The 17057-nt window shown below is 45.0% G+C and overlaps 1 protein-coding gene across 1 annotated transcript in view; it reads right to left on the reverse strand.

Annotated features, from left to right (window-relative positions):
* LOC126159529 (neuroligin-3-like) overlaps window positions 1-12316 on the reverse strand; it is a 42150-nt gene extending 29834 nt beyond the window's left edge. The window contains exon 1 of the mRNA XM_049916557.1: window positions 11986-12316. Coding sequence (XP_049772514.1) covers window positions 11986-12316 — 331 coding nt within the window. The remainder of the gene's footprint in view (window positions 1-11985) is intronic.
* Between the last annotated feature and the right edge of the window lie 4741 nt (window positions 12317-17057).

Raw genomic sequence — 17057 nt, forward strand, 5'->3', positions numbered from 1 at the left:
AATCAATTATTTTTTGTCCTGTGATATTGCAGGGTAATAAGAGGCTTTTTCGCAGCCCACAGAACAGAAGAAATTCAAAAGATTTCAAAAACGCCTGTCGCAATAGGTAAGTGCTCTTACAATGTACAGTATATGGGTAGCCCAGAATTGGATATTCCTCGTGTTATCCATTTCGGCGATTTCCATTAACATCTGAATAGCTGCCAATATTATATGACGACTGTAGTGAGAAATAGGCCTATTATATCAGTCGTTCTGGAATGACGGCAGTGATGCATTATGAAGTTGTATGAAAACTACTATCAAATTCCTGATTGAATATGCAATTCACGGATCCATACTCTTCTTAATAGATACAATAATAGCTTCAGTTTCCTTATAACATTATTATAAACTTCCGAAAAATGCTAACTATTCTATTTCAGTATATAGACATTGTGATTACGTGACGATTTTACAGTCTTTCAAGGATTATCACGAAGTTTAGATCTATCAGTCTGATGTACGGTACTCCAGCCCGGAAATCAACGCCTCTAAAATTATTAGCGAGAATCTTTCTGATGCTTCTGACAACTTGTAGCGGTATTTTTTATCAGAGACACATACCAAGGCTCCTGGAACATATCCCACTTGTTACTCCTAATCGGGTGCGGTTCCATCATGATGGAACCCCACCGCGCATCGGACCGAGTGTTCGTGAACACGTGGATCAGACATTTCCTGAAAAGTGGATACGCAGAGGAGGTCTTGTTTCGTGGCCAGCTCTTACCTGCTATCACCAAAATTGATTTTCTCTTGTGGAGCCATATGAAGAGTCTTGTGTACCAGACGCCTGTCAAAAATTCTCCCTGCCTGCGACACTGTTCGAACACCTGGGATATTAGAACGGGTACGACAGAACTTTGTGCAACGATGCAGTGCCTGCGCTGACACTGTGGACCCCATTTCGAACAACCGTTGTAAAAGCAGCAGCTTGTGGAACTTGTGCAGGTAAATAAAAATCATTATTAATGTAACGTAGACTTAGGATTTTCGGTCTCTCACATAAAAAGTTTCGTGCGCCGTTACTTGTACATCAACAGAGAAATTGGGGAGTATTCAGTGAGCATTTCTGTACGTCATGATCAGGACTCGGAAGTTTGTGCCCTTAGTTTTAGCGCTGCCTGAGGCTACGGCGGAGTTTGAGTAGATTTTCACTTATACATGGTGGTCCATTGATAGCGACCGGGCCAAATATCTCACGGAACAAGCATCAAACGAAAATACTACAAAGAACGAAACTCGTCTTGCGTGGAGGGGGAAACCAGATGGTGCTACGGTTGGCCAGCTAGATGGCGCTGCAATAGCTCAAACGGATATCAACTGCGTTTTTTAAAATGGGAACCCCCATTTTTTATTACATATTCATTTAGTGAATGTTTTAGTTGGACCACTTCTTTCGCTTTGTGACAGATGGCGCTGTAATATTCACAAACGTATAAGAACGTGGTATCACGTAACATTCCGCCAAGGCGGACTGTATTTGCTTCGTGATACATTACCCGTGTTAAAATGGACCGTTTACCAATTGTGGAAACCGCCGATATCGTGTTGATGTATGGCTATTGTGATCAAAATGCCCAACGGGCGTGTGCTATGTAAGCTGCTCCGTATCCTGGACGACATCATCCAAGTGTCCGGACCGTCCGCTGGAAAGCTACGTTATTTAAGGAAACAGGAAGTGTCCATCAACATAAACGTCAACCACGACCTGCAACAAATGATGATGCCCAAGTAGGAGTTTTAGCTGCTGTCGCGGCTAATCCGCGCATCAGTATCAGACAAATTGCGCAAGAATCGGCAATCTCAAAAACGTCGGTGTTGAGAATGCTACATCAACATCGATTGCACCCGTACCATATTTCTGTGCACCAGGAATTGCATGGTGACGACTTTGAACGTCTTGTACAGTTCTGCCCCATGGCACAAGAGAATTTACGGGACGATGACAGATTTTTTGCACGCTTTTTATTTAGCGACGAAGCGTCATTCACCAACAGAGGTAACGTAAACCGGCATTATATGCACTGTAGGGCAACGGTAAATCCACGATAGCTGCAACAAGTGGAACATCAGCGACCTTGGCGGGTTAATGTATGGTGCGGCATTATGGGAGGAAGGATAATTGGCCGCCATTTTATCGATGCCATTCTAAATGGTACAATGTATGCTTATTTCCTACGTAATGTTCTACCGATGTTACTACAAGATGTTTCACTGCATGACAGAATGGCGATGTACTTCCAACATTATGGATATCCATCACATAGATCGCGTGCGGCTGAAGCGGTATTGAATGGCATACTTCATGACAGGTGGATTGGTCGTCGAAGCACCATACCATGGCCCGCACGTTCACCGGATCTGACGTCCACGGATTTCTTTCTTTGGGGAAAGTTGAAGGATATTTACTATCATGATTCACCGACAACGCCTGACTACATGCGTCAGCGCATTGTCAATGCATGTGCGAACAGTACGGAAGGCGAACTACTCGCTGTTGAGAGGAATGTCGTTGCTCGTATTGCCAAATGCATTGAGGTTGACGGACGTCATTTTGAGCATTTATTGTATTAATGTGGTATTTGCAGGTAATTACTTTGTAACAGCATGCGTTCTCAGAAATGATACTTTCACAAAGGTACATGTTTCACTTTGGAACAACCGAAATAAAATGTTCAAATGTACCTACGTTCTGTATTTTAATTTAAAATAAACCTACCTGTTACCAACTGTTCGTCTAAAATAGTGAGCCATATGTTTGTGAGTATTAAAGCGTCGTCTATCACCAAGCGAAAAAAATGGTTCAACCAAAACATTCATATCTCCTTACGTACTACATGAATATCTAATAAAAAATAGGGGTTCCTATTTAAACGGGTTCCCGGGTTAGATTCCCGGCGGGGTCATGGATTTTCTCTGCCTCGTGATGACTGAGTGTTGCGTGATGTCCTTAGGTTAGTTATGTTTAAGTAGTTCTAAGTTCTAGGGGACTGATGACCATAGGTGTTAAGTCCCATAGTCCTCATAGCCATTTGAACCATCCTATTTCGAAAAACGCAGTTGATATCCGTCTGAGCTATGGCAGCGCCATCTAGCGGCCCAACCATAGCGCCATCTGGTTTCCCGCTTCAAGCTAGACAAGTTTCGTTCTTTGTAGTTTTTTCGTTTGACGTCTATTTCGTGAGATATTTGGCCCGTTCATGATCAATGGACCACCCGGTGTATTTCGACTCGCTTGTTACCGAACTAAGCTCTGTCTTCTCATGAGTGGTTGAAGCATTATCACGGAACCACCCTGTGTATTGCACGAGCGCAGTATGCTCATCATAATCGCATACTGTGACCAGCGGTGAGCAGGACCTAGGGACAGCACCTACTCCTAAGTAAGAAGGTTAACCTATTAGCAGAATCCAGGTCCTAGCAAAACTTTAGATAGGCGTAGAATGGGTAGAATCAAACAGGAAGTTGCAATAGCTGATTTTGGCCAGCCATATTCAGGGTGTCTCAGAATTGTTGGGACAGACTTTGAGGGTGTGTATGTAGAGGGTGTCTTAACGAACAAGTCGAGGACAGAAACCTGTGCCCGGGAGCCTCATCCAATGACACCAGAAGGTGTCGAAGTTATTGGTGCTGGCGCCTGCGACAGTGCTACCCTTTGAGCGGTAGACGCAATTGTTCCCTGAAAGACCGTGGGCGGAACGTCTCGCAACTGACTGCGACTGATTGCCACGATCTCCAGCTGAGAAAAAGAACAAGCTACTACGTAGAAACGTCTTGTCTCCTATTATTTCGATGCTCTCTTGCTCGGTGGATAACCATTTCGGACACGATTTACCAACTATATTTTTCCCTTAATACCTCCCATGTTCTTCGGTATAAAGGAGAAAAATAAACTACAGATGGAAAGCAGTGTCAGAAACCAACATCCACCAAGGAAACAGAGCATCGCATTCAGTGGAGGCAAGGCTTCTCACTGAGTAATAAACAACATAGCGAGACTTTCCGTCAGTGTGCACATTCACGTTTAATGCCGAAGGGGCAGCAGGCGCTATGTTCCGTAACTTGGACGCTCTGTAGTGTCAATGTCCATGATTTGTTCATCAAGACACCCTGTACAAACACTTAAGTTTGTCGCAACACTTCTGGGATAGCCTGTATACAGCCCAGGTCGTGAAGAACCGCTCATACCTCTTGTGGTCCCCGGTACTTGCCGGAACTCACAGAAGATCAGCAACTCCCTCTCGGTTATGTTCCGATAATGCGGGAATTAACGCCGTTCTGGAGGCTCCATGTTTACCACTGATGACTGTATACCTGTCTCGGTGGTGCCCTCTTTGCCCTTGTCATCTGACTCAGGAACTAAATCCTTATTAACTTACTATCTTTCTGGCATGGATTCGAGAGTAACAGAAACAGTTACATACAGCCGTATCACATCGTTACGAACATCATCCATTCTGTTCCGTGAAATTCCGGCCCAACTGCGGGACGTGTATAATCTGCTGCCACTAGACATTCGCTTATTCACATCATCCATAGCTCAAGTGCAGTGTATAGCTAGAAACACTGCTATGTACACATAAAAGTGCTCATGCAAAAAGATGAGACCTATGCCACCGACTGTGTTTCCCAAGGACAATAAAGGAGGTCTTACGAGGGTCCATAAGCGAATGCGGCCCTCGAGGTTTCCCACAAAACTGTCAACAGTTTCTTGTGATGCACCCTTTACGCTGTTTGACTCTTTACTTCGTCTTGTCACGAGCTCCTCTTTACTTAAATGATGTGCACCAATAAATTCCACGTACGGAAGCGCCATCCCGTGGAAATCACCTTCATCTGCAAGTAAAATGAAGATAAGAAATACTCTAAACATCGCACTGTACCCCTTACGTATCTAACTTGATAGCACACGCAGTGAGACATAGCTTGAATAGAGTACACTGTCGACATATGATGTTGCTTTTGTGCCTGAAAATTTACCACGGATGGATAGTGTTGACGTTTTTCTCATAGAGCTCTTGAATTAATTATTATTCAGTACATAACTAGAATTTTCATTAGTAGTATTGCAAAATCGCCACAGTTATTAGAATGTGGAATTATAAAACTTCAGTGTTTTTTTAAGGCAGTGTTTCATCAGGTCCTCAGTGCCTATTTTTACACGACTGGGATGGGAGAAGTTTCGTGTAAACGTAGCATCGTACACCAGCGGAGTTCCAGGGCTTCTTATTTACGACATGCAGATTAATGACCCTTTGAATTACGTCGTTAGAAAATTACGGCTAGTGGACTGTACCCCTATAGCAAAGGGCAGTGTGTGTGTTGTTAAGCTCTGGTTACCTACCAAGAGCTAAAGCTCTTTCTTCTGTTCAGATATTACTAAGAGTACATCGTTACTTACGCGTCAAAAAAACTAAAAACACTGACGCACCGTTCGCCGTCTTACGCAACAGACCCAACTAATCTAACAGAGATATAATTTGAAGGAATTTTAATGTTGGAATCCCTAACGTCAGCGAAGCTTTTTCCAAAACATTTTACAAAGGATACTAAGGTCAGAACTCAGACGAAGGAATACGTTATTCAGAGCGTTCGCCTATAAATGGTGTTTGATGCAAAGGTGCCATTTCCATTAGGCTTATGCACTGAAAAGTCAAAGAAACTGGAACACCTGCCAAATACCGAGTAGGGCTTCCGCGAGCACGCAGAAGTGCCCTAACACGACGTGGCAAAACTCGACTAATGTCTGAAGTAGTGCTGGAGGGAACGAACACAATGAATGGTACAGGACTGTCCATAAATCCGTAAGAGTACGAAGAGACAGAGATCTCTTCTGAATATCAAGTTGCAGGGTATCCCAGATATGCTCAATAATTTTCATGTCTGGGTAGTTTGGTGGCCAACGGAAGTTTTTAAACTGAGAAGAATGTTCCTGGAGCCACTGTGTAGCCATTCTGGACGTGTGGAGTGCCGCATTGTCGTGCTGGAATTGTGCAAGTCCGTCGGAATGTAAAATGGACATAAATCTATGTAGTCTCTGACGGTCTATTATGGCCAGGGTACATCCGGTGGTTCATACTTTCCAATTCAATAAACTTTACCAACAGCCGTATTCTTCAGCTTCTTTTATTTTATTTCGAACGCAATTCATTTTGCCATCTTCAGGTTCCATACGCTTTTTTCGAATCAACGAGCTTGTCGTATAGCGCCATAAAACTGGATATCGTGAATCCCAATCGTTGCACGACGTGCCAGAGATCGCGTCCTAACCCGCTTTACTGAGCAGGGTAACCTTCGAATCTAAGTTCTGTGATGATGTGTGAACATCTAATATTTAGCAACCTACTCAACGTTTCACCGTCCGTCGATCACTTTCCATATATTTTTAACAATGAAACTACTTTACTTTCGCTACCAGTTTCGGCAGTTCATTATGAATAATCGATATTGGCTTACTGGGGCCATACGTTTCTGGATTTCGTGAAGTACTTCCTTCGAAGACTTTACTTGAGTTGCAGTCAAGTCACCGAAAGAAACACTTGAGAATTCACGACATCCAGAAACATATGGCTCTAGTATGCCAATATCGACTGTTTTGAGAGGTGCAAATGGTGCTTAAAGATGGCATAATGAAATGCCGAAACTGGTAGCGAAAATGAAATAAAATAACTTCTCAATTGCACGGTTGTTTGGCGAATTTCATTCTTTTAGTGTTTGACCAGCCGTAGTCTTATTTCAACAATGGATGAAATGAGATTTTCCATAGATCTCAGGACAGTGGCACGCGGAAAGCCGATCAGCTGCCACCGAGATGCTCCTTCCCAGCCACCGTGATATTACAATCAGCCCTCTGCAAACATCGTTTATGTCAGCGCATTTCCTCATATGTGGCAGTACCTTCGATAAAATGATTCCCCATTCGTCACTGTTACACTTATATACAGTACATTTCTCACAGCATCAGTTGCCCGCAAAGTCAGCAGGTTGCGTTCACTTTTTCGATGGACAGTGGTCATAATGTTTTGGCATTTTTAATTTGCCAGGAAGTTTCAAGTCAGTGAAAACTCCACTGCAGAGTAAAAATTCATTTTGGAAATTCTGGAATGGAGTGACTGCTAGGGCCCGGCGGCCAGGGACAAGCATATACGAAACAGCAAATCTGGTTGGCAGTTTGCGTTCTATTGTCCTGCGGATCTACGAAAAGTGGATTTAGTACAGTGAAAGCACGAGTGTATGATACGATACATCCGCACCTCATCATAAAATGGGGAAGTCGGAGGCATGATCTCTCCGTAAAGCGGGATAGGTGGCGATCTGCGGTAGAACTCGCGGAGTACAATGCTTGTCGAGGCACAGGCGTTTGGGGACTCACCGTTCGGAGCATTTTGTTGAGCGTAGGGTTCTGCGGCGGACGACCCCTATGAGTTCAATGTTGACCCAACGGCGTTGTTAGTTACGACTGCAACAGTTATTATCGATACGGATCCATACAGAGATGTCACCAGATTGGATGAATTACGTTTCTTGTTTCAGGTTCATAGTAGCAGCCGGATATGCCGACTTTCGGCAGAAAGGTTGGTCCTCAAATACAGACTGGTGTGGGCAATAATATACCACAGAGAATTGCTTTTGATTTTGTCCCGCATCGTGCGCACGGTCGGCAGGGGTAGGTGTGGATTTGGCATGGTTAAGTTTAAGGGGTGGCTGGATGCTCTACCTGCCACCACTCCATCCCCCCCTCCCCCAGGGGGGACAGAATTAGTGTACCCCAGCTGTCTGCATCCAGTGTAGTTCGTGAAATAGTGCGAATGTGTTTCAGATGTCTGCGAGTCGTGTAATGGTGGCTGGACGTGGGGACCAGCCCAGTATTCACCTAGTGGGACGTGGAAAACCGCCTAAAAGCCACATCCAGGCTGGCCAGCACACTGGGCCTCGTTGTTAATCCACCGGGTGAATTCGATTCGGAGCCAGCGCGCCTACCTGAGTCCAGGAAGCAGTGCATTAGTGCTCTCGGCTAATCTGGTGGGTCAATTATGCCACGGAGATTCCATCGAAAATACAGAGTAATAATACGGACTATGACAACTTTCAAGTAGGCCTACGTCAATATTGCAGCTGTATCTTTCCATGCTTGTATCTCGTACATGTCTGGCTCTAGATAAATGTTGCGTAAATGATTTATGACATGTTGCGGTCATTTACTTGCACTATAATAAGACTTTTGTGTTGACCACAGTTTTCATTGACTTCGTTACATCTTAGTGCGCTCCGTAGTATCTCACAGTGCTGTAAAGAGTGAATTATAGCGAAGTCACTATAAACTGTGATCAAAACAAAAGTGTTATTATTTCTGGCTCTGGGAGCAATATCATTCACCCAAGTCTCACTTCGTAACTGAAAAAGCAAATATAATCTGAATTCTGATGCAAGACGTGGAGTGAGGTGCAGATATATATTCGTTTAATAATATTTCTTGAAGACAACTAATTAATATTTGGTTGACAGTTATAGAAGCGATCCTCCATAGCAACATATCATATAATTTAATCAGATTTCCGTTCTTACTTATCGTATTTGGCGACTCCATTGCTCAATAATAGAGACGAAGCACTTCGGGCCCCTTCGGCGCGCCAACAGTACCAACAGAGGGAAGTGTCTGAGACTGACTATTGTAGTCGAGTTCTGGAAGGGTCAAGTGAGTGCAGTTGAAGAGAAAGAGTGGCCGCACGATGCGGTAGAGGCGAGGCAACATATTTAACGTCCTAGCTGCGTGCCGACTGTGTAAATAATGTATTGCGACTTGTAAATCGGCAGATTAATTTGTTATGAGATTCACTGCAAAGCATTTCGGAGTACAGTCTTATTGCCATTGAGTTCAACTGCATCGTCTGACACTGTAGTCGAATATTTATTACACACCTTGTTAGCACTTTTTGTCAATATCAATGAAACTCACCAGCAGCCGTGTAACTAAGATGTTATTTTATTTTGAGTATCACTTTCGGCATTCCACTGTGCCGTATTCAGTCCCCATATGCGTCTCTCAAAATAAACTATATTGTCAAACAGTGACATATATTCATGGATGTCGTGAATTCAAACCGTTTCACAAGTGTTTCATTCGAAGACACATTCGAATGAAGGACTTGTGAAACGGTTTGAATTCACGACATTCAGGAATGTGTGGCACTTTACGACAGTACAGTTTATTTTGAGTTACGCATATGGGGCCTGAAGATGGAATAGTGGAATGCCGAAAGTGATAATCAAAATAAAATAACATCTTAGTTACACGGCTGCTGGTGAGTTTCATTGATATTGACAATTACTTAACCAGCTGAGGTCCCGTGACCATGATGGATCAACAGAGAGTGTTAGCAATTTGTGCGTTTATCTGCTACGTGACTTATTCGTTAAAACACATCAGATGAATTCGCAATTGCTAAAAATGTCTACCATCATCTGTAGAATGGAATGACAACAGTGAAAATTTGTGCCGGACATCCATGTCGTCGTTCATGCATTTACGATCTGCACTCGCACATCCATTATGTGTATTCCAGTACAGATTAGACATTGTACTTGAAAGTGGCATGGCCGGTATAGGCAGATAAACACGATTTTGCAAACGTACGGGAATACACATTATGGATGTGCGGCTACAGATCGTAGACGCGTCGTTACCACATACAGAAGTTTGGGTGTAGACGCGAGTGGTGCACGGATATCCGAATGATAAGGCGACCGTTCGCGATAAGAAGGATGTGCGGATACACACATATTAGCCGAACTCTTACGGGACTTGATAAGAAAGTCTTCCACGAGTAATGAGTGTGTTCGGTAGGGACGCTACGAATGTAGTGTGTGGATATATAAGGTGAGAATTTGGATCTCGCGGTAGTCGTGGGCGAGATAGTCCCTGCAGTCGCACTATCCTCTGTGCCCTCGGTCGCTCAGATGGATAGAGCGTCTGTCATGTAATCAGTAGAACCCGGGTTCGAGTCCCGGTTGGGGGGACACATTTTCAGCTGTTCCCTTTGATATACATCAACGTCGGTCAGCAGCTGAAGGTATTAATATATGACTCTGATTTCGTATGGAAGTTTGGGTGTGGCCGTGAGTCGTGCGCGAATAACCAAAAGGGGTGGCCGGCGCTGCAGCTCAGCGTCTTCGGTCTACATCTACATCTACATCTACATCTACATTTATACTCCGCAAGCCACCCAACGGTGTGTGGCGGAGGGCACTTTACGTGCCACTGTCATTACCTCCCTTTCCTGTTCCAGTCGCGTATGGTTCGCGGGAAGAACGACTGTCTGAAGGCCTCTGTGCGCGCTCTAATCTCTCTAATTTTAAATTCGTGATCTCCTCGGGAGGTATAAGTAGGGGGAAGCAATATATTCGATACCTCATCCAGAAACGCACCCTCTCGAAACCTGGCGAGCAAGCTACACCGCGATGCAGAGCGCCTCTCTTGCAGAGTCTGCCACTTGAGTTTGTTAAACATCTCCGTAACGCTATCACGGTTACCAAGTAACCCTGTGACGAAACGCGCCGCTCTTCTTTGAATCTTCTCTATCTCCTCCATCAACCCGATCTGGTACGGATCCCATACTGATGAGCAATACTCAAGTATAGGTCGAACGAGTGTTTTGTAAACCACCTCCTTTGTTGATGGACTACATTTTCTAAGGACTCTCCCAATGAATCTCAACCTGGTACCCGCCTTACCAACAATTAATTTTATATGATCATTCCACTTCAAATCGTTCCGCACGCATACTCCCAGATATTTTACAGAAGTAACTGCTACCAGTGTTTGTTCCGCTATCATATAATCATACAATAAAGGTAGGTCGGAGGGTCAGCTGCTGTCTGCAATAAAAAAAATAAAAAACTAAAAAAACTGTGATGATTCGGAACGTGTGTCTTGGACGTCCACCCCAAACAAATCCAACGAACAATATCGAACAAAATAGGATTAAACCAAAAATAATGTTAAGGCTTATCGCAGTAAGTGGGAAATCCAGGTTTGAGTCCCGCTCCGGTACAAATTATCACTGTCGTCATTCCATTCTACAGCTGATAGTAGTCATTATTCGCAATTGCGAATTCATCTGAAGTGTTTCGTAACGGCTGTGGTTGTCGCAGTCCATTGTCATCGCGTAATTCGAGTACAATATCGTATTTGTTAAAACATCACTGGCCTCACTATTTTAACTTTATTTCGCACCTTAAAACCACAGGTGAAGAGTGACATAGATCGCTACCTACCTACTTTTTCTATGCAAGGACATCTGCAGAAGTCACCAGCTGGATGGATACTTAGAAGCTTTCTGTTCTACCTTGATGCGACGGAGTACAACTACGGCCCCTAGCACACCACGAGTTTAAAGTGTTAATCTGGACAGGAGAGTACTCATACAGAGGAAGCCATAAATGGTACACTTATTGCATCTAGCTCTGACACTTGTCTCCATTCAGCTCTAAAGATTAATCAGCTTCAAAATAATTAGCCCACACCTGTTGCGGAGTGCTCAGCCTTAATTTGATCCCACGTTGACAGAACCTATCAGCAGGGTAACTGACAGTGTCACAAGACCAATTTCATGCTACGATGGTACGAGGAGCATCAAACTGAACTCTTGGCCATCAAATTCGCCTGAATTGAAACCTAGGAACCTTGTCTGGCACAATACTGGCCACTGGCACTGTGCCCAGAAAGTCACTGGTTTTTAATTTTCCAGATTTACGTGTCCTGTGCGTAGACATCTATTGCAACGTACCATTGGAAACAAAGTACTTGTCGAACCGATGTTATGCACAATCGTTTTTGCGCTGCATTAAGAAGATGGACCAACACGCAGTTACAATGGGTCGGCAGATTACTGTATTTTCCACAGGTACGAACAGCCAGGGAGTTGTGCGAATGCGCGTGCCTACCTTGCTGCGGGACGTAGATGTTGAGGTAGAGGCAGTCCTCGCTGGTGTTGGAGAGGTACGGCAGCAGCCGCTTGAGGTAGTTGTAGCGCTCGTCGCTGACGTCCTGCATGTTGGGTGGCCGCTGCGGGCAGACGGGCGCGTAGCTGAACGCCTCTCGCAGGCCCTCCCACGGCGGCGGCGCCGACGGCGGCACGAAGCGCTTGGAGCCGACGGGCGCCAGCGCGTACGGCACGCCCAGGAAGGCGTCCACGGGGCCGAGGTTGGGGCTCTGCAGCTCCATCACCAGGCCCTGCAGCCAGCCCTGCTTGATCCGCACCTCGCGAGTCACCATCGTCTGGGCGCCCCCGCCTCCGCCTCCGCCGCCACCACCACCCCGGTACCTGTCGCGCGTCCACGAGCCTACTCCTGGCCCCGGGACGGTCGCTGTCATTATCAGCAGCGCCAGCAGGGCGCCGAACACTCTGGACCTCATGCTACTCGGCAGCAATATTCTGTCACGCGCATTCACTCACCAGGTTGCTCCGGCACACTTCGCTGCATTCCAAAGGAACCGCTTTCGCCACCTGTGTCCAAAGTCGGCAAAACTTTCCTCAATACTGACGATCAAAGCTATCTTCGGGCTAGCATTATTTTGCTAGTGCTTCATACGAACATCGGACTCCGACAACCACGAAACGTTATGCCTGAAAGGCAAGCGTTACCCTCACACTCACACCCAGACCAATAATTCCCCTATAAATCCGCGGAGTGAAACTAGAAAGCTGTCTTTTCCGCTTAAACCTGACAAAAAGTTACAATACCGACAAAAACTAAAGCGAACGCGGCAGAAATGCACTAGATCCGACGCGCAAACAATGAGCACAACGTAAAAATACTGCTTTACAAATTCAAATGCAGAGAATACTAGCTGATATCTAGAATAGTCGATCGACCTACGTCGAATGTTCAGTAAAACAAATTCGTAACTGGTGCTTTCGAGTTGGACACACTGATGACCAAGTTGACCGCCCGCAGTCGGGTAAGGCACTTAGTAAAACACCACCGTGATAACACAAGCAGCTTTTCGAAGACGTGTCAAAAGGTCCCTCAGGGCGCTGACGTCTCTACCGGTGCGACTTGCTGTCAGCAGTCAAGACTGAAGGCACCTGCAAAGAGAAATAATTTATTATCTATTAAGTGGCCTATATACAAGGTATTAATATGAAGTTTCGCAAATTGCAAGAGGTTAGAATAGGAAAAACACGTTCAGATGTCTGAAGACACGTTCTTTCTGAGGGTATGACACTGGAAAGGCTCAGCATTGCTTGCATTCGTGACACTTGTTAACTGGAAGTACACAACGTCACGTTCATTCATCGCAATGGACCCCTCTGTACTTCGGCGTAAGGAATCAAGCATTACAATAACAACAGTAAATGTAGCAATAGCTCCTCTGGGTCAACGACGACGTTCACTCTTGCTTGTTTCCCTAAGATACAGGTAACTTCGTCCGAACAGTTTATCCGGTGGTACTCTGCGACGTGTCCAGTTAGAGGAAATGACCTCTTTGGCACCTAGTTCAGACTATATAGTGATTAATGCGACTGTGAATCGATAAACTAAATTTCTTCTGAATAAACGATTCGGTTAAGACACTCAACCATGTACGAGCCGAGAAACATACTTCATAATATTCTGAAACCTATGGTTTTTCACAAACACCAGACACAGTAACACAGCACCAAGTGACAAAATGACAGTGGAAGGAAAAGGTATTCCAATGAAGAATTTTGTGGCCGTTGTCGAAGCCTATCTGTCGGTGCGGGTGACGTGAAGAAGCATTATTAATATCAGACGGGGAAAACAAACAAGGTATGGAGGCAATAATTAAAGCATTCAACAGCATGAACAAGATTATTCATTTCGCTTGTGAATAAGAAAGTCAGAAAACACACGTTTTGCACCTCACCATCAGCATAAAAACAGTGAACACATGCTTAGCATTAAAAAAAAGCCAAAACTACAGATGTAGATATCTGTGCTTTTTGTCACCCGCACACACAGGAATTAATACACTCCCGGAAATTGAAATGAGAACACCGTGAATTCATTGTCTCAGTAAGGGGAAACTTTATTGACACATTCCTGGGGTCAGATACATCACATGATCACACTAACAGAACCACAGGCACATAGACACAGGCAACAGAGCATGCACAATGTCGGCACTAGTACAGTGTATATCCACCTTTCGTAGCAATGCAGGCTGCTATTCTCCCATGGAGACGATCGTAGAGATGCTGGATGTAGTCCTGTGGAACGGCTTGCCATGCCATTTCCACCTGGCGCCTCAGTTGGACCAGCGTTCGTGCTGGACGTGCAGACCGCGTGAGACGACGCTTCATCCAGTCCCAAACATGCTCAATGGGGGACAGATCCGGAGATCTTGCTGGCCAGGGTAGTTGACTTACACCTTCTAGAGCACGTTGGGTGGCACGGGATACATGCAGACGTGCATTGTGTTGTTGGAACAGCAAGTTCCCTTGCCGGTCTAGGAATGGTAGAACGATGGGTTCGATGACGGTTTGGATGTACCGTGCACTATTCAGTGTCCCCTCGACGATCACCAGTGGTGTACGGCCAGTGTAGGAGATCGCTCCCCACACCATGATGCCGGGTGTTGGCCCTGTGTGCCTCGGTCGTATGCAGTCCTGATTGTGGCGCTCACCTGCACGGCGCCAAACACGCATACGACCATCATTGGCACCAAGGCAGAAGCGACTCTCATCGCTGAAGACGACACGTCTCCATTCGTCCCTCCATTCACGCCTGTCGCGACACCACTGGAGGCGGGCTGCACGATGTTGGGGCGTGAGCGGAAGACGGCCTAACGGTGTGCGGGACCGTAGCCCAGCTTCATGGAGACGGTTGCGAATGGTCCTCGCCGATACCCCAGGAGCAACAGTGTCCCTAATTTGCTGGGAAGTGGCGGTGCGTTCCCCTACGGCACTGCGTAGGATCCTACGGTCTTGGCGTGCATCCGTGCGTCGCTGCGGTCCGGTCCCAGGTCGACGGGCACGTGCACCTTCCGCCGACCACTGGCGACAACATCGATGTACTGTGGAGACCTCACGCCCCACGTGTTGAGCAATTCGGCGGTACGTCCACCCGGCCTCCCGCATGCCCACTATACGCCCTCGCTCAAAGTCCGTCAACTGCACATACGGTTCACGTCCACGCTGTCGCGGCATGCTACCAGTGTTAAAGACTGCGATGGAGCTCCGTATGCCACGGCAAACTGGCTGACACTGACGGCGGCGGTGCACAAATGCTGCGCAGCTAGCGCCATTCGACGGCCAACACCGCGGTTCCTGGTGTGTCCGCTGTGCCGTGCGTGTGATCATTGCTTGTACAGCCCTCTCGCAGTGTCCGGAGCAAGTATGGTGGGTCTGACACACCGGTGTCAATGTGTTCTTTTTTCCATTTCCAGGAGTGTAGTTTGTAGATCTATGTTGTATAGAGCACACAAAATACCATTAAGCAATGAAATGCTCCAAAATGAAATCGAGGTCATTAAACAGATAACAGTGGCAAATGTTTTTCAATTTATACTCATAGAAGAAAATGTCTAAGAACGTTAAGAAAGGAATAGACTTAAATATAAACAAGAACATCAAGCAGACAGACACGAGGACAGTAGCCTTCCCTTGTTTGGTACTATTTCAAAAAATACATTGCTAATGTATTGACGCTATACAGGGTGATTCACGAATATATACAGATATTTTAATATGTTATCCTACAAGTAAAAGTAAAGAAAAAAGTTCATACAGTCATAGGAGTAAAGTCCAATAAATGATTTATCATGAAATTTAGCGACTTCGCTAATATGAAGCCATCACAAAACTGCAGGATGATGTAGTAGAGTACGAGTTCCATTTAATTTGTTGTTATTTATCTGGTGAATATAGTAAAACATGTTCCAGACGTGTATCTGCATTAGTTTTCCAGAACATCAAGAGAAGCAATAGACGAAATTAAGAACAACCCTGTGAAACTGAAACAAACTACAGAGTTCTGTGCCCTGGAACAGATTGTAAATAGCTCTAGCACTGTTTAAAATTTATAATCTTACTGTCATATTACTGTAAAAAGTGCCTATTACACGTTTTTGTAGCAAAATGAAACCAGAACAAGCAACTGGCTTCATCCGACTGCCTGTTATGCAACACATTATCACTGTTCCACCTAAAGAGGAGGTTGTAAACCCCTCTAAACGCGTCTTGGGATGAAATGAAAGAGTGGCTGACGCAAATAATCTTTTTTTTTTAACTTTTACTGTCAAAAGCAGCCGCAGTTCCTTACAACAATCCAAGATGGACAACATAAGGTTAGTATCAGCGAAACCGAGTGGAAGACTACGATTTGTTGGAAGGACTTTTGGAAAGTGTTGTGCATCTGAAAGAAATCGTATACAAGAAGTGACCAACTGTGGTGAAATGTTTCAGCGTTTGGAGTTTATACAAAATTGCTATTACAATCGACATCGAAAGATAACCGAGCCGCACTGTTGGGATTGTCGCAGCGATCCCGTGTAGGTTGTACGTAAGTGTATTAGAATTGATATCTTAGAAAATTTAAATCGGAACCTTTGAATTGAAGACGACATAGTTCTTGGGTAACAGATAAACTGTGACGCATTTATGTAGCCACTATCGTATACTTCGTATTGCGCACGGTAAAATCATATAACATTTGGGCACGTACAGAGAGCCCTTTCTTTCCCATCAATCAGTATGTGAATGGAATAAGAACAAAAACTGGCCAAGGCCAAGCAGGACTTGCTCTCTGAGTGTTCCGAAAAAACTTAATTACATATATTGATAGTTCATCCATCCCGGGAATCGAGAATGGACTATTTTTGTCCCTTTATCGACTTCTAAACTTACAAATACATTGGTCCTGAGAATTGCAAGACTTTCGACAAAGTTTTAATTTCAAGTTTTTAGTTTAAATTTGTATGTAATTTCGTCTTTACTATTCTAATTCCTGGGGAAAAGGGGGTCTAAACAAACGGACAGACTGTGAGCCAG

The sequence above is a fragment of the Schistocerca cancellata genome, chromosome 2 (genome assembly GCF_023864275.1).
Source record: "Schistocerca cancellata isolate TAMUIC-IGC-003103 chromosome 2, iqSchCanc2.1, whole genome shotgun sequence".
NCBI classification, from domain to species: domain Eukaryota; kingdom Metazoa; phylum Arthropoda; class Insecta; order Orthoptera; family Acrididae; genus Schistocerca; species Schistocerca cancellata.